Below are 19,101 nucleotides of genomic sequence, written 5' to 3'. Positions count from 1 at the left end.
TTCCAGGTGAGTCCCTGAATGCTAATGGTAGAAAATTATCCAGTTGATACCAACGTGTAAAAAAGAGACTTCTCTGTTTCAGCTTCATCCACGCATACAAGCTAGATGTTGCAGGGTACGGAGGCACACACACTTTTGCCATTCTTTGCCTGTTGCCATGTTTACCACCCATGGCCACCCCAATTTCACTGATGGTAACTCTGCAAGCAACAATTTTCTTGGCCGTGTGGCAGTGCTAAAGGTTTGAGTGATTCAGCATTGGCCTGAAGGCCAGGTCACGGTCAGCCCTGTCAGTAGAAATATACACAGCAACTGTGTTGCAGGCAACAGAGCCCGGCATGATAGAATATGGAATCAATCTGCTTCTATTTATTAGAGGAGAAAAGCACGGTTTTTAAGTTATGTTATAAACCCCAACAGCCAGCTTTAGATTTGTGATGGGGTTGGTCAGCCCTGCGTATTTTGAAGATTTTTTTTTTGTACATTTTGTAGAATATAGCTAACCCAGATCATTTCAATGATATTCTCTTGCTACTTGTTCCTTTTCTGCGCCCCCAACTCATTCTTAAATCACATTTGCAGCTCTTCCTTAATACTGGAATGTATGTTTCATAGATAACCCTTCCCTTGTGGCCTGGCTTTCATATTTCCAGGTGCGTAACATTCATCTCCTGAAAAATTGCTCTGTTTTCAAAGAGCGACTATAATTTTCCTTCACTGTTGTGAAGGGGTTTGTTTTCTTCATATATGCTCAAACGGCACATGAAGAAACATGGGCTTATTGGAGTGTAACAGGGTGAATAATGGGTTGGAAACTCAGAGGCTCAAAGTTTTGGTTTGGCCACTAACTCATCCTGAAACCTGGATAAAACTACTTCCTAATCTCTCTGTCACTCAGTTTCTGGTTATCATTAATACCATTAACCCTACCTAACTCCCTTTACGGGGTGGCGAGGTTAGGGTAACAGCCATCAGCAAACATTGTCCAATATTGATCTCTTAACTAGCCCATTAATTTATAAAGGATATATCTACATGTATGTTTTTTATTCAGTCCTTAAAGTAATTCTCTTGGAAAGGTGGTCTTCTCCACTTGCTGTTTAGGAAATCACAGCTTATAGACAAGATAAAAATTTCACACTTTCTCTAGTAGTGGATGTATGTTTATAGATATCTGCTGGGTATATACGAAAGTAAACCCACACAAACATACAAACACACATCTTCTTGAAAATTATGATTCACAGTGAGGGAAGTTTTTAAAAGGTATACTCAACGGGGGGGGTGGGGGTGGGGAGGGTGGGAATAGTCTCCTTACTCAGTAGAAATCATGAGTCCAGTCACATGTGACTCGTATTTCTTTTTTCATCCTTATGCTCCAGATTTAGGTGTTCTTTCCCCTTAGAGTTTCAATACAGTTTTCCTCTCTGCCTAAAAGTCTTTATAATGCCCTGTTTTCCCTTTTATCCTAGAACATTTTGCTTTTATTTTTCTTTATGTACTATACAATATTCATATAATTATTTTAATTGCCATTTCTGTTGACCTTAGACATGGGGCGGGCCAAGTGACACAGTTGATGCCAGGGTATCTGAATAGCTTGAATCCATGCGGAAACTCTTCAGCAGTCATGGGCAGGCTAGTGCTGTATATATAAAGGTACAAATTGCTCATGGAGATGTCTGAGAATGACCATCTTCCGATTGCAATGATGATTACATCCGTATGCTTGGTCATACCAGTCATGAAAACGCCGCCCCCATCAAGGAGTCAGCTGTTACAGCAACGGGGCAGGGGTGGTGGTGCTGAACTGGAAGAGAGTTACATTGATGGCAAGGAGTGTCACAGGGCCGGTAAAGTTTTCTAAGATTCCGCAAATCGGACCAATCTGCTTCCGTAGGTTGCACGAGAATATTAAAGTGGCTGCAATCACCAAATGGTGGCACCATTCTAGAATAGCGTTGTCCCGTAGCACCTTCTGAGATGGTGGAAAAGCTCAGTATCTATGCTTCCCAGTGTGGTAGCAACCAGCCAGATGTGCCTATTCAGCACTTGAAATGTGGCTAGTGTGGCCAAGGATCTAAGCTTTTAATATTATGGAATTTAAGTTAATTTTAATGTAAAGAGCCATCTGTGGCTAGTGACTACCAGATGATCAGTGCAGGTCAGCGAATTAATGCCTAATTTTGTTACTTAGAAGGCTAACTGCGGTAACTTCAAGGAAACTTCCCATTCACTCATCTGTTTTTTGTTGTTTGTTTTAAATGTTTATTTATTTTTGAGAGGGAGAGACAGGGAGAGACAGAGCGCAAGCAGGGGAGGGGCTGAGAGGGAGGGAGGGAGACACAGAATCTGAAGCAGGCTCCAGGCTCGGAGCTGTTAGCATGAAGCCTGATGTGGGGCTTGAACTCACAAATTATGTGATCATGACCTGAGCTGAAGTCTGCTGCTTAACCTACTGAGCCACCCAGGTGCCCCACCCACCGCCATTCACGGATCTTGAGAATGCTTTAGGGTGAAAAGATATGAAAGGGATGGGACTCTCAAAGCTTAAGTAAGACACATGGCATCGCAGTGTCAACCCATGTAAATGACAGTGGCTTGGAGAAATGGCCAGAAAGTAGTATTTCAGGTTGTAACTCTCCTTTGATTTTCTTTTTTGCAGGTTCTTTCATGTTGGTGAACACATCTGGGAGACCTGAGGGGCAGAGGGCCCACCTTCTCTTACCTCAGCTCAAAGAAAATGACACCCACTGTATTGATTTTCACTATTTTGTATCCAGCAAGAGTAATGCTGCTCCTGGGTTACTCAATGTCTACGTGAAGGTCAACAACGGAGCTTTGGGGAATCCTATCTGGAATATATCTGGAGACCCTACCCGCACATGGAACAGGGCAGAACTGGCCATTAGTACTTTCTGGCCGAATTTTTATCAGGTATGCTCTTTGTTTGCATTTCCTGTTTTGATGCATCTTCTGAAATAGTTTTTTTTTTTTTTTATATTCGTATAAACAAAGAATGTATAAGAAGTGTAGGTATTTTTTATACCAATGTTAGGAAAGCTTGTGCTATTTGATAAGGGAGTGTATTCAGTCTTTGTACGTTACCTTGAGAAATGAGTAAAAAAACACCTTTCAACTTTGTTTATGCAGATATTTTAAGAAATTAAAAGCAAAATCAAGGCAAAAAAGTTGTTTTTAGTAGCCTGCAGCAGGGCAGGAAGCACTATCTGCAAGCACTATATTAAGTTAGCCATATCTGACCCATGGAGACGTAGCACTTGATTCTAGAAGAGGAAGCCCTATTGCTCATGAGTTACTGGCAGGAGCAAATGAGTCATTGAGAAGTGAGACCCATGGGCCAGCTAGCAAGGGGCAGCTTCCTGTTCCCATCCCTGTAAGCAACGGGAAGAAGATAACTTGTGTAGGCTCAGTCCTGTCATGGAGCAGCTGCTGTCCTGTTATTTGGGATGTTCTGTTAAGACCCACATTGCCCACTTGGAATTCTCAGTTAAAGTAAGTACATGGTGGAGGCAGAGACAGTTAAAAAGTGGTACCAAAGTGGACCTGATGTCATGTCCCTGCTGTCAGAGAGTGACTTGTGTCACAAGAGCATCCTGACTCAGGATTAAAGGTGGGAAATTAGTGACAAGGACATTGGTGCTCCTTTTTTCCCCCCCCTTTTGTCCATAGCACCTTCAAAAAATAACTTGGGGTGCCTGGGCAGCTCAATCAGTTGAGCATCCGAATTGGGCTCAGGTCATGATCTTGCAGTTCGTGGGTTTGAGCTCCGCAAGCCTAGAGCCTGCTTCAGATTCTGTGTCTCCCTCTCTCTCTGCCCCTCCCCTGCTTGCACTCTGTCTCTCAAAAGTGAATAAACATTAAAAAAATTTTTTTAAATAACTTGATATTGAGAACACTCAATTAATTTCACGCTAAGAAGATTCATTAAGAGGATTGAGATATTTTGCTTTTCTCTTTCTTAATTCCTTTGGCTTGTTCAAGAGCCAGCTGGAACATGTATCCAAGGTCCTCTCTCATATTTAATTGAGGTGCTTGGCTAGACTCAGGGAAGGGAAAACTGAGTCCTCTCCAGGTCTGCTTGTCTTACGAATGGCTTTCAATGTTGTGCCTAATGTGTCTCTGTACCCTTTACCTACAATAATTTGTAGAATTTAATGAATGATAAATAAATGTGTTTTGAGTAGTATGCATGTAAATTGTTAAATAGTACACAGGTAAATTGTTAAAAATCTTTTAAAAGGACACTTAAGCAATACATTATAAAAGTTAAAAATTTAGATAGATCTGGGGCACCTGGGTAGCTCAATCAGTTAAGCATCTGACGTTGGCTCAGGTCATGATCTCATGGTTTGTGAGTTCGAGCCCTGTGTCGGGCTCTGTGCTGACAGTTGAGAGCCTGGAATCTGCTTCAGATTCTGTGTCTCCCTCTCTCTCTTCCCCTCCCCCACTCGCACTCTGTCTCTCTCTCTTTCTTGCTCTCAAAAATAAACATTAAAAAAAATTAAAACAAAATTTAGAAAGATCTAAATTTGGCAATCTACTGTTAGGAATTCATCCGAAGGAAATAACAGAGAATGGTTGCAAATTATTAATTACAAGAATACTCATGGCTGTTTATTTATAATAATGAAAAATCAGAAACAGTATTATTTCCAACATTAGATGGTTAGTTAACTTATGTTAGCTCAATAGTAAAATGCATTTTGCAACAATTAAGAATAATGTTATGGAAAACCATATAGTGACCTATTTAAGTCTATGTTGTTAAGTGGAAAAAGTGGTATAAAACAGTAAATTTCACAGTTTAAATTTTATATATTATATATTTTTAAATTTTAAAAATATATAATAAAATATATATATAAGTATGTTTATATGTTATATACTTATTTATATATTCTATATAATACTTATATATATGTTTATATAAATACATATATATAATTATATGTATATAAAATAAAGACTAAAGCATATGCTGAAATAAATATATTAAAAAGTCGTATCTCCTTAGCTAGTAGGGTAACAGGTGATTTGGACTTTTCTTCTTTCTACCATCTGTCATATTCTAAATTTTCTTCAATGTATATTTTACTGCTTTTATTTATAAAACCCCAAAGAATAAAACATAGTTTTTCTTCCATAGGGAAAATATTCTATTTAACAAATAAAATTTTGTTTATAAATATATTAGCAGTCAGTCATATAATTAACAAAATATGGCCTCTGGGACAAAGTTTCTTCTTGCATAGTATTAAAATCGAAACAGAGTGGGGGGCTCAGTCCGTTAAGCATCCAAGTTTGGCTCAGGTCATAATCTCATAGTTCATGAGTTCAAGCCCCATGTCGGGCTCTGCACTGACCGCTTAGGGTCTAGAGCTTGCTTCAGATTCTGTCTCCCTCTTTCTCTGCCCCTCCCCTACTTGTGCTCTCTCTTTCTCTCTCAAAGATGAATACATAAACATTTAAAAAATTATTAAAAAATAAATACATAAAATGGAAGCAGGGGAAGTGGGTTTGGCTAAGCTAGGCTTCAAAAGACTTTTTATATAATGGACTAGGCTAAGAGGCTACATGTTGTTAGAAATTTCTTTTGTAGGAGACCTTCCCAAAGTAGAGAAGGTATAGGTCTGTGATGTTCCCACTGCCTCCCTGGAACCTGCACTAGTTTCTGACTTAGTCTCCAGGCATCTGCTGGACTGGGGCCAGAGGACAATCTTCCAGGCAAGACCAGAAGGTATTCTGCTCATCTGTGGTCTGGTCTTCTTCTCTTTCATGTCAGCACTGCCACCCAGAATCTCTAGGAGTGAACTCTCTTGGGCCCCTGACAGCCTCCAGAATCCAATACATTGCTATAGTTTTGACATGGGCTGCAATGCATATATTAAAGTTTTATTTTGTCTTTATCTAAGCTTGGGCAGCTATGACAAATATAGACTGGGTGCCACCAATGATAGACATTCTTTTCTCAGAGTTGCGGGGCCTGGAAGTCCTGTAGGATTCTCATGGATTCAGTTCCTGGTGAGGGCCCTTTTTCTGCCTTATAGATGGTGCCTTCTTATCTTCTCATGGTGTGCTCAGTGGCCTTTCCTCTGTGTGTGCATCTGGAGAGAAAGAGCTCTTGTCTCCCTTATTCTTATTAGGACACTAATTATTGGGGCTCCACCTTCATGACCTCATCTAAACCTAATTACCTCTCTAAAGCTCCATGTCCAAATGCCATCATGTTGGGATCAGGGCTTCAACATATGAAATGGTGGGGCAGGTGGTAGACACAACATTCAGTCCATAACAGCCTTGGTGCACCTAGCTCAGACAGTTGGAATTAAAGGAATTGTTGAGTGTAATGGTCTTAGAAGATCAGCCTTTAAAAAAGGACTATGGAACTATAGTGAAAGTGAGGTGGTCCTATATATCAGGCCATTGTGATTTTCAATGGATTCTTCCTTTCTTGAGTTCTTTTAAGTAAAATACGTCATCTCCCCAATTGTGAACCTCTGACCCCACCCCCCAAGTCTATCTACTTTCCACTGTCACCTCTCTTACATTACTGAGCAGTATCTAACATACCAAATCCAATCAGAACCTAATTCTCACTCTAGCTCTTTGGTTCACTGGTTGATTCATCAGGAATAGCTTTCTGCTTTGGATTTAAAAGTGGACTGGTAGTGGCGCCCAGGTGGCTCCATCAGTTGAGCGTCTGACTCTCGATTTTGACTTAGGTCATGATCCCAGAGCCATGGGATCAAGCCCTGCATCAGGCTCTGCACTGAGCATGGAACCTGCTTAAGATTTTCTCTTCCTCTCCATCTGCCCCTCTTCCCTGCTTGCTCTCTAAAATTAAAAAAAATAAAATACATTTAAAAGTGGATTTGTACAGATTTTTTTTTTATGTTTATTTTTGAGAGACAGAGACAGAGAGAGAGAGCACTAGTGGGGGAGGGGCAGAGAGAGAGGGAGACACAGAATCCAAAGCAGGCTCCAGTCTCTGAGCTGTCAACACAGAGCCTGATGCGGGGCTCCAACTCATGAACCAGGAGATCATGACCTGAGCTGAAGTCAGATGCCCAACCGACTGAGCCACCCAGGTGCCCCTGTAAAGGTTCTTTAATACGGCATTGCTAACTTTTTAAGAATCAGGTGATCAACATCTGTAAAGGGTTTAGAGCCACTGAAAGTACACTTGTTGATTTAATTTCTAAGCACTCCAACCAAGGATTAGTTTTTAAAGTTTTAAAGGCATAGTGAAAGCAGTACTTCCTTCATATTTCTCCTTTATCTGCTGGGCAGTAAACACACTGGGATCATTACTCTGATAGCAACACAAGCTATCAGGTAAGTGGTACTCTGTAGGTGATCCAAGAGAGACATCAGCAGGAAACTTCCCAAACACAGAGCATTAGGCCTTACAATCACCCTGTGAGACCTGAATGATGTTTCCCAGTTGAGATGAGAAAGACAAACTGTATAACAAAGGTGAATAAGAAGGAAAACACCTACCAAATCCTTTTTCCACCCCTGGTGGCCCAAGGTGTCAGCTTAACTGGAGACGATCAGAAAAAAACCAGAGAAAGAAGCTGTCCGTGCTGGCAGCATTGCCCAGAGGAGGAGCTTCCTGGCACATTATGGCCCCCAGTCCACTGGACAGCACACATTCATTGAGGAGATGGCTGTCATACCCTGTTGCTCTTAAAAATGGGAATCATGCATCAGCCCATCTGCTTTTGGACTAATTCCCAGATATATTTATCTATAAGAAGTTCTGTGCTGGTCTGAGGATGTGAGTATGCTCTGTGGGACTATAGTTGACCCTTGAATGACATGGAGGTTAGGGACGCCAACCTCCCATGCACTGGAAAATTCATGTATAACTTTTGAGTCCTTCAAAACTTCTCTAATAACCAATTCTTGATCAGAAGCCTTACCAATAATGTAAACAGTTGATTGGCATGTATTTTGCATGTTATATGTATTATAAGCTCTATTCTTACAATACAATAAGCTAGAGAAAATGTTATTAAGAAAATAATAAAGATTTCAGGTCTCACATTTAGGTCTTTAATCCATTTTGAGGAGATTTTTGGTATATGGTATTAGAAAGTGGACCAGTTTTACTTATTTATTTTTGCATGTAGCTTTCCATCTTTCCTGGCACCATTTGTTAAAAAGACTTTCACCATTATATATTCTTCCCTACTTTGTTGTAGATTAATTGACCATATAGGCATGGTTTATTTCTGGACTTTCTATCCCATTCCATTGATCTCTGTCTCTGTTTTTGTGCCAGTACCATACTGTTTTCGTTACTATAGCTTTGTAATACAGCTTGAAATCTGGGATTGTGGTACCTCCAGCTTTGATCTTTCTCAAGATTGCTTTGTGGGGTCTTTTGTGGTCCCATACGAATTTTAGTATTATTTGTATTAGTTTTGTGAAAAATGCTGCTGGTACTTTGATAAGGACTGCATTGCTCTGTAGACTGCTTTGGGTAATAAGGACATTTTAACAATATTAATTCCAACAATCCATGAGCATGGGATATCTTTCCATTTGTTTGGGGCATCTTCAATTTTTTTCATCAGTGTCTTATAGTTTTCAGAGTGCAGGATTTCACTTTAGAAAGGAAGTATGTTTGTAGTGCTGTTTCATAGTTCTTGAAAAAAATGCAGGTATAAGCAGACTCACACGGGTCATACCTGTGTTGTTCAGGGGTCAACTGTATTACGTTTTTAATCGCAAAATATGAGAAATATTTTTCTGATGTCATGTACATGCATGTGTCTGACAGTTTGCTTATGTACATGGTTTGTAAGAGTCAGTATCCAAATGATTCATTCTTAGGGTATAGATAGGCCATTTCTGGGCCCAAAAGCTGAGGACAAGATAGTACCCTATCTTTTCTGAAGAAAGGGGTACCCCTGAGAGACCCTCTCTCAGTGCACAGGGACTCAGCTTTCCCCAGACATCACTTCTATGTTAGAGAATTTAGGCTGCAGGAATACGTTACAGAGTTCTAAAACGTTAGTATAAAGTGAACATATACTTGAAATGTTAGCATATTAAAATATTTTATATTCCTACAGCACTTTATTTCTAAAAGTTGCTTTTTTCCCACTGTATTAAGTAGTTTTGATATAATGAGTTAAGGTCGATGAATTAACTTTTTTTTTTTTTTAAATTTTTTTCAACGTTTTTTATTTATTTTTGGGACAGAGAGAGACAGAGCATGAACGGGGGAGGGGCAGAGAGAGAGGGAGACACAGAATCGGAAACAGGCTCCAGGCTCCGAGCCATCAGCCCAGAGCCTGATGCGGGGCTCGAACTCACGGACCGCAAGATCGTGACCTGGCTGAAGTCGGACGCTTAACCGACTGCGCCACCCAGGCGCCCCCGATGAATTAACTTTTAAAGGAATTTCATAGTGCTTAGGAATGGGCAGCATCATAGAGTATAGTAAAAGAACATATGCTTTGGGTCAAACAGAACTGCATTTGAATATCAGCCCTGTTTACTTGTAAGTTTGGGCAAGTGACTTAAACTTTTAGAACCTCACTAATGATGAGACTCAATATAAAGACTGTGCAGGGAGTGAAGATGAATGGAAGAGCACATTGAGGATGTGCTAGCCTTTCCATAAATGGTGGTAGTTTGTTGAGATTAAGAATTGTGGTAGACAGAAAAACGGAAACAGCTAATATTTGAGTGCTTTCTCCCTGCTAAGTCACTCCTTACATGTGTTAAGTGGAATGGCAGAAGGTACTCAAAGAAGAAGCGTTACAGGAACAAATCCTTCCATGAAACTAGGTGAAATAAAATGAACCAGGTTTCTTTCCCCCAGAACATTCCAGAACTTGCTGTCATACAAAAATGCAAGGTGAGGCTTCCTGAGTGTTCCTGGTATCAGCTTGCTCTGGAATCTGTCCCATGCTCCAGATGACCATCTTGGGGACTGCTCCACTGGGCTCCTTCCCTCTGTCCTGTCCTTTACTCTCCTTGTTGTCAAGAATGCCCATTTCTCACTGGGCTTTGGCCACTCCATACTAGTCATTTCTCAACCTGGTCAGAGTCTGAGTTTTGGGGAGGTTTTCGCTAAAACTAGACACAGCTGCCCTTTTTCCTTTTGCTAAACAGTAAATTTCCGTGGGCATCCCTTGCTTTCCTAGTCTTTCCCCTAACATTATCTTTACTAGGCGTTTATAGAGTTTCAAAATGTTTCCTAGCAAAGTATTCTCACCATAGCGCTCATTCCATGGGCCTTTTCCTATTTATAGGAGAGTAGTATTCTACAGGTACAGATCACAATGGTAAGCTGCATGGAATGCAGCTAATTGTAGGTTAATTGCTGTTCATGAAAACATGAATTGTCAAGTATTTGGTGATTAACACATATTTAATTTCTTAATTACTGTTTGTCCTCGTTGCTGCTACTTGCAACGTGCTCCTGTGTTGGGTGGCAGCAGGTAAGGACTGCCGGCTACCTGCTTTCATGAGGGCACCTGGGCTGGAGGACCACTTCCTTTGATTTAGACATTGACTTCCTGCCATGTTAAGAATAGTATTTTCCTCTCACAAGCACCGTCTTGCTTTATTGTGCTAATGAAAAAAACAGAGAGAGAGAGAGAGAGAGAAGGGGGTGGGTAAGGATTTCCCTTTGATTCTGTATCTTTCTCTTCTGTCTTCTCTTTCCCACCCTTCAAATTTCTGGAGGCTATGTATTGATTTCTCGGGGTTCCTAACCCCTGCCTGCACCCAGAGATGCCTGGGGAATCACCTACTCACCACCTTCTCCCTACTTTTAGAATACAGTGATAATGAATCCAGTCAGAGGGAACGAAAGCAGTGATCTTTAAGACAAATGGTTGCTTTGAAGAGAAAAAAAAAAGCATAGATGGCTTTGAAGTCCCCTTCCCCATGCCTCTCAATAAAGGGGTTGGGGTGTGGGCAGGTGGGTGGTGACAAGAGGTAATGTGGGGACCAAGTCAGAATGATGACAGTCCTACTGTTTGTCTAGAGCCTCCCAGTTAAAACAAATTCTGAGATATACTGAAGGGTCCTGGGAGAATATGATGCATGGATTCCATCTAAGACCAGCTCTAAATTCTCTGTGCAGTGAGGACACAAAGTATCTTGCACTTTGGGAGAGGCTAATCCAAGATTGGCCCTTTACCAGTCAGACATCTTTCCTGGTAAATGAGAAGCTGAGGGAGTAGGAATGACTGGATCATTTCATCTTTTTCACACTGAACTCCAACCTCTGTTTCCTACCCAGCTGCCTTGGATTATTTGCTGTGTTTGCCTTCAGCCCATGTATTTTGCTAGAAAGTCGCAGAAAGCGACTCTGAGTAGCATCGGCTCTATCTCTGTTTATTGCACATGTTACTCATCGATCTGTCACAGACACTAACTCAGGAAATGAATGGGTGAGCGCTGGAGCACTGCTGTGGCCAGCTGCTCTATCCCAGGAAACCCCGAAGGGGCTGGACAAATTGAGAGCATAGTCCCTGGCTGGGTTTGCCAGCGCTGTTGCCCGACATACTTGGATAAACTCCTTACGACAGAAGCCAGTAACTCAAGAGACAAAGAGTTGGAAAAGAGAAAGGGAGAAATTTAGTGCAGGGGCTGGCGTCCTGGGGAAGTGGCAGGCTCAAACCTTAACAACGCACCTATCTGCTCACAAGACGGACACCTAGAGTTTTACAGGGAGGAAATCTGGAGCTACATGCAAGAGAGCAGGGAAAGAGCATGTGATCACGGGTGGGGGTCGGTATGTGTTCAGTGTGTGATCGTGGCCAAGGAAGGGGACAGGTGGGATGTGGTTTTCTAGCATTCTGCTACTATCAAGGTTTTTCTGGTCTGGCAGTTGGAATATTCCAGTCATTGCAAAATGTTTTCGTCAGTGCCTCAAAAAAGTTTGAGAAGAAATAAGAAGAGTGGGGTAGACCAAAAGAAGCCGATTCTGGGGAAGATGGTGGAGTAGGAGGATTCTAAGCTCACCATGTCCTATGGGTACAGCTAAATAAAACCTAAATTAGTGTAAATAACCCAGAAAATGACTTGACAACTGGCAGAACAGGCTCTCCATAGCTAACTGTGGAGAACACATCAAAAACAGAGTTCTCCAAATTGGCTCCGGTCTCCCATAAGCACCCTTGCACAAACCTTGCTAGCACCGTGTGCCCCACCCTTGCTTTCTCCTGTGGACTCTTGCATTCTCCCTCTAACCTGCCCTTGGCAGGAGTCCATCCTAAGCAATGCCATAAGCATGGCATTGTGCAAGTAGCCCTGGCAGGGGCTCATGCCACTCCAAAGTGATTCCTGACCTGGGGAGAGGGGAAGATAACCAGACACACACCAATTCAACCGTGGCCCCAGCAGTGGGCCAAGGGCAGACGTGGTTTGACTGCAGGTCCTGCCCACCAATGAAATCCTTTCAGGGGACAGTGCAGGGGAGAACACCTTGGCATTTGGTACAACTGTAGCTCTGGCAGACGTCTGGTCTGACCCGACTCAAGTCTGAGGAGGCCCCAGACTGGCCCCTTAACAAAGCAGACACCAAACCCTGCCCACAGCAGGCAAAGAAAGCCATTGCAGATGACTGGACTGAAAACAAACGCAGCTCAGTCGCAACACTAGGGCACACACAACACAAATAGGAGACGTTCCTAATGTGCCAGGTTCTGGGGAACAGGGGATATTGGACTGAAGAGCACTACAGGGCTTCTTTTTTATAAAGCCACTATTTTCAAGAACAGGAGACATAGCTGACTTTCTGAAAACAGACACAGAGTTGGACAAAATGAGGAGTCACAGAAACATCTCCCAAATGAAAGAATAGGACAAAATTGCAAGACAGCTAAATGAAATGGAGATAAGTGGTATGCCTGATAGAGAAAATTTCAAGTAATGATCTTAAAGATACTCACTGGGTATACTCTCTCTTTGAGAAAGGAGTGGTGAAATTCAGTAAGACCCTCAACAAGGGGATAGAAAATATAAAAAAGAACCAATCAGAGATGAAGAAATCAATAACTGAAATTAAAAATATGCTAGAAGGAATAAATGGTAGACTAGAGGAAGCAGAAGAACACATCAGTGAGCTGGAATGGAAGGCAATCAAACTGAACAGGAGAAAGAAAATAGATAAAAAATGAGACTAGGATTCTGTGCTCTTGGATTGGAAGAATTAATATTGTTATAATGTCCATATTGCCCTCAGCAATCTACAGATTTAATGCAGTCCCTATCAAAATGGCAACAGCATTTTTCAGAACTAGAACAATCATAAAATTTGTGTGGAACTACAAAAGACCCCAAACAGCCAAAGCAATCTTGAAAAAGAAAACCAAAGCTGGAGTTATCATAATCCCAGATTTCAAGTTATGCTACAAAGCTGTAGTAATCAAAACAGTATGGTACTGGCACAAAAATAGACACATAGATCAATAGAAAAGAATAGAAATCCCAGAAAAAAAAAAACCCATGATTATATGGTCAATTAATCTTTGACAAAGGAGGCAAGAATACGCAATAGGAAAAAAGTCTCTTCAACAAATGGTGTTGGGAAAACTGGACAGCTACATGCAAAAAAATGAAACTGGACCACTTTCTTACACCAGTCACAAAAATAAATTCAAAATGGATTAAGGACCTAAATGTGAGACCTAAAACCATAAAAGTCATAGAAGAGAGCACAGACAATGATTTCTCTTACATTGGCCATAAAAACATTTTTTTAGATCTGTCTTCCAAGGCAAAGGAAACAAAAGCAAAAATAAATAAAATCTTGCACAGCAAAGGAGAGAAACAACAACGACAACAAAAATAAACCCAAAGACAATCTACTGAATTGGGAGAAGATAATTGCAAATGATATATCCAATAAGAGGTTAATATCAGAAATATATTAAAAACTTACACAACTCTCTCGCGCGCGCGCTTGCGCACACACACACACACACACACACACACACACCAAATAATCTAATTAAAAAATAAACAAGGGGCACCTGGGTGGCTCAGTCAGTTAAGCATCTGACTCTTGGTTTCAGCTCAGGTCACGATCTCACTCATGGGTTTGAGCCCCACATTAGGCTCTGTACTAAGTGTGGAGTCTGTTTGGGATTCTCTCTCTGTCCTTCCCCTACCCTGCTCCCTCTCTCTCTCTCTCTCTCTCAAAGTAAATACACTTTTTAAAAAAATGAGCAGGAGACATGAAGAGATGTTTCTCCAAAGAAGATATTCAGATAGCCAACAGACATATGAAAAGATGCTCAACATCACCACCATCCATCAGGGAAATGCAAATCAGACCCACCTGTCAGAATGGCTAAGATCAAAAACACAAGAAACAATGAGTGTTGGTGATGATGTGGAGAAAAAGGAACCCTCGTGCACTGTTGGTGGAAATATAGAATGATATAGTCACTGTAGAGAACAGTATGTAGTTTCCTTAAAAAATTAAAAATAGAATGACCACACAATCCAGTAATTCCACTGCTAGGTATTTACACAAAGGAAACAAACAAAAAACTAATTCATAAATATATATGCATCTCTATGTTTATTGCAGCATTATTTACAATAGCCAAGATACAGTAGCAACCCAAGTGTCCATCCATTGATGAATGGATAAAGAAGATATGGCATGCATATATATAAATATATACATATATATATCCAATAAGAGGTCAATATCCAAAACCTATTTAAAAAAAACGTATACAATTCAACACACACACAAAACAAATAATCTAATTAAAAAATAAACAGAAGAGGCACTTGGGTGACTCAGAGAGTTAAGCATCTGACTCTTGGTTTCAGCTCAGGTCATGATCTCACTTGTGGGTTTGAGCCCTGCATTAGGCTCTGCACTAAATGTGGGAAATATATATATATATATACATATATATATATATATATATATATATATATATATATACACATGTATATGTATATATGTGTGTGTGTGTATATATATACACACATACACGTACTAGGGTGTGTGTGTGTGTGTGTATACACACACATACTGGGGTGTGTGTATATATGTGTATGTATGTGTATATATATATATATATATATACACACACACACACACACACACATACACATACATACTGGAATATTACTTATCCTTCAAAAAGAATGAAATCTTGCCATTTGCAACAACATGTATGAATCAAGAGGGTATAATGCTAAGCAAAGTAAAGTAAGTCAGAGAAAGGCAAATACCATATGATTTCATTAATATGTCGAATTGGTATTCATTTAATTAAAAAAACAGACTCTTAACTATAGAGAACAAACTGGTGGTTGCCAAAGGAGAAGTCAGTGTAGGGATGGGTGCAATAGGTGAGGGGAATGAAGAGGTACACTTAACATGAGTAATATATCAGATTTTTGAATCACTCACTATAATGTACACCTGAAACTAATATAACAATGTATGTTAATTATACTGGAATCAAAAAATAATATAAATTAAAAAAATAAGAACAGTGGGATTCAGTTAGAGCATGAGTCAGGAGGTCTGTTTCTGGGTTTAACTGTTGGGATCTAAAGTTAAGCAAGAGGGCTTGCTAACAGATCTCCACTGTCAATATTTCCTTCCATTTTTATGGGAGTATGACCGCCATTCTCCAACTGGCTACTTCCTGCCGGATAGGGGAGATGAAGTGTTTTTGTTTTTGTTTTTGTTTCAGTGGAAGAAATGTGCCTGTTTCTGTGTTAATTGTTTCTGACTCATTCAAGAGTGTGAATTGAAAGAATGTAGCATAGGTACACATCACAAGAAGTCTGAATCCCAAATAGAACCCTGCTACTTGAGAGCACAGTGGTCAAGCCCATTTTGGTTATTTCTTTGAGGACAGATTCTATACCTGTTGGTGTCCATGAAAATCAACGTGAAAAACAATCTCTGATTCTTTCCCCTATTCCATCCAAGGAAAGGGTGTGCTGGCCCATGGTTATTGTAACCATGTACCTTGCTGTCTAATTTTCTTGATGCTTGTTTCCACCTCTGATGAAGCATTAATATAGGCACAGCAAGATGGATGAACAATGACATAAATTCCCCCTTGCTCAGCTAGGATATACAGTTACCCAGGATGACTTTAGTACGGGAATCTGATGACTTATGATCATTAGCTATGGTGGTTAGAATCTGGGACAAGTTGTAAAGGCACATGATGATGCACAGCAACCTTCCCCCACCTGCCACCATGGCAACAATGTATAGCCAAGGAAGTATTCATCTCCATCAGGGATGTTGCCTGGGAGGTCATGATCTAGTCTGGTAAATACCTGTGGGGGACTGGCCCAATGCTTAAGTTTCTTGAGCAGGATGAAAGGAGAAGGCAGTCACCAAGGTGGCCAGAAGATAATGTATAGCGGTAGAAGAATTTGTAACACAGTCCATGGCCCAGGGGACTCCATTTAATTTTCAAATAAAAAAAAATCCAGCCAGAGCACGATGACAAAAGGTGGGAGAATAGGCTCACCCAAAGGGCAACTTGTCCCATCCAGCCTCTGCCCAGCCGGCCTTGGCTGTGAATGTCATCCATAGCTGGAAAAGAAACACAGCGTTGTTTACACATAGGGAGTTGGTCCTTCATGTGGTATCTAATTGGGAAGTATACTCCCGGTTTTGTCCTTTGAAAATTACTTCCTTTAGTACTTTAATTAGAGGGACTGTAAGACATGGGAGTACCTTATGATCATCTTGGGAAAAATCTAACTATTCTAACCCTATACATTATTGTCCAGGCCTTAACGATTGGAAACCAGTTGCCTTCATGGACTCCTGAGGTATTGTAAACAGGGGGGACCAACGGGTCTCTATGGTCCAATACTGATTGGGCTTTTAGACACATCCAGCAATTGACAGCACATGTAGTTGAGGCCAAAGCCTGGGTTACCCCAACTAGTCCATTATCTTTCCAACCTAGGGAGAAAGAAGACCTGGTTCATACAGAGCACAGAAGACACATGTTGTTACGGGTTCTTTCCTCTAAAGAGGTATTTTAAGTCTTGAATAGGGTGACTTTCCCAGTAGAATGGCTTGGTGGTCTCTTCTATCTTCTCCTTTTCTTTTTTTTTCCTAATTTTTATTTTTGAGAGAGAGAGAGAGAGAGAGAGAGAGAACGAACTTGAGCAGGGCAGGGGCAGAGAGAGATGGAGACACAGAATCTGAAGCAGGTTCCAGGCTCTGAGCTGTCAGCCCAGAGCCTGATGCAGGGCTTGAACTCATGAACCGTGATGTCATGACCTGAGCCGAAGCTGGACGCTTAACTGACTGAGCCACCCGGGTCCCCCTTCTTATCATTGTACGGGCACCATTTAACTCTAGTGTGATGTATCCATAGCTTCACTTTGTCCCATTTCAAGGGGAATGGGGGACTAGTAGGACATCATAAGGTCCAGTCCATTTTTCAGTTAATTCTTGGTCAGGTCCATGTTCATTCCAAGTCTTTAATAAGATCTTATCCTCAGGTTGAGACGGGTGCAGTGGTTCTTGCAGCAAGAAGGCCGTCCTAGTGGAAGTAAACTAATCAATCATGGTTAATATTTGGTTCAAGCGTTAAATTTTGTTTAATTTTTCTTTGGCCCCCTTCTGGGTAGAGGGGGCGAAACTCAAGAGGCCAGGAATGGTCTCCCGTATCCAATTTCATAGGCGCTCAATCCAAGCCCACTTTGAGGTGCCCTCATGCAGAGAGGGCAAGCGGCAGTACCCTATCTCATGTTAAATGAGTTTCTTGACACAGCTTTGTGACGGTCCTTTTCAAAGTATGGTTCATTTTCTCCATTTTTTCCCATTGACTATGGGCTGTGAGAAATGGACTTCCTTGTTTCATATGCTTTTCCTCCCTAAAGCTAAACACCTTAAAAGCAATGTGCACCAGCTAAGAAGAGTTCACACCTACCGCTCCCTCGACCTTTTGCAGCTTCTTTCCTATGTTAGGGGCACTTCGTCCCATAAAGGTCAAATTAACCATTTTCAGATTTTCAAAAGCCCCAGGATCCTCACTGGGGATATTTTTGATAGGCTTCATAAATCCTCTCCAGAAACTCAGATGGATCAGCATTTAATTTCTGTTGAATTTCCTTGACTTTATTAAGACATTTTTGCTTTGGGACCCTTCACTTTAGTTCCGTAAACATATATCTTAGCAGTGGTTCAGAAGAACCATTCCTTCAGCAACATTTGGGTCCCAGCCAGGTTTGGCCACCAGGATTGCCCCTGCTGGTAAGGGGGTAATACCTGGATTTTCATCAGTCAGATGCTGAGCCTCCTCATGGGCTTTATTAATCAGTCACTGTGGGTTGCTCATTGTCTATAAAATACTTAAGAGTCTGCATATCTGGGGTACGTGGGTGGCTCAGTCGGTTAAGCGTCCAAGTCTTGATGTCAGCTCAGGTCATGATCTCACGGCCGTGAGTTCGAGCCCCGCGTCGGGCTCTGCACTGATAGTGCGGAGCCTGCTTGGGGATTCTGTGTCTTCCTCTCTCTCTGCCCCTCCCCGACTCATGGTCACTTGCTCTCTCTCTCTCAAAATAAATAAATTTTTAAAAAAGGGTCTGCATATCTGCCTAAGGAGGCTTATCAATGACAAAAATAGTGGCAAACGATGTCAGACGTTTTCTGAGGATCCTCTCTACAAGTATGGTTTGAATTTTTCCAATTTAAAAGGTCTGAAGTAGAGAAAGGACTGTATGTCCAATAATATCTGGCAGACTGTCTCTGGGGATTCATCCCTACAGGATAAGGCTGCAAAGGAAACGTCCTGTTCCATATTGGGGGGTCTCCTGACCACATTTGGTGTCTTAGCAGGTCTTAAAAGGGAGGGCCATTCTTGCCCCTTGAGGCAATAAGTAGGAGGAGGACAAACTAGGGCAGAGGGGGCTCCATCCACATTTGGGGTAGGTAGAATTCCAGGGCAGGGGTCCAAAGATTGTAACAAGGTGTGTTCCTCATTCTCTTTCTCCTCATTTGACCTGCTGTCCTCACACACTTTAACCTGTCTTTCTTTGCATCATGAGCTTTATGTGCTGAATCTCTGTTACCTACCAGCATAAAAG

At 41.3% G+C, this 19,101-nt stretch overlaps 1 protein-coding gene across 2 annotated transcripts in view; it reads left to right on the top strand.

Annotated features, from left to right (window-relative positions):
- PTPRM (protein tyrosine phosphatase receptor type M) overlaps positions 1-19,101 on the top strand; it is a 789,396-nt gene that overhangs the window by 295,241 nt on the left and 475,054 nt on the right. For both annotated transcript variants that reach the window (XM_042910577.1, XM_042910576.1), the window contains exon 3: positions 2,666-2,937. In XM_042910577.1, coding sequence (XP_042766511.1) covers positions 2,666-2,937 — 272 coding nt within the window. The remainder of the gene's footprint in view (positions 1-2,665; positions 2,938-19,101) is intronic.

This window comes from Panthera leo, chromosome D3, assembly GCF_018350215.1.
Source record: "Panthera leo isolate Ple1 chromosome D3, P.leo_Ple1_pat1.1, whole genome shotgun sequence".
Lineage (NCBI taxonomy): Eukaryota > Metazoa > Chordata > Mammalia > Carnivora > Felidae > Panthera > Panthera leo.
Note: the sequence above shows the minus strand (reverse complement) of the source record. Positions and strands in the feature narration are given on the sequence as shown.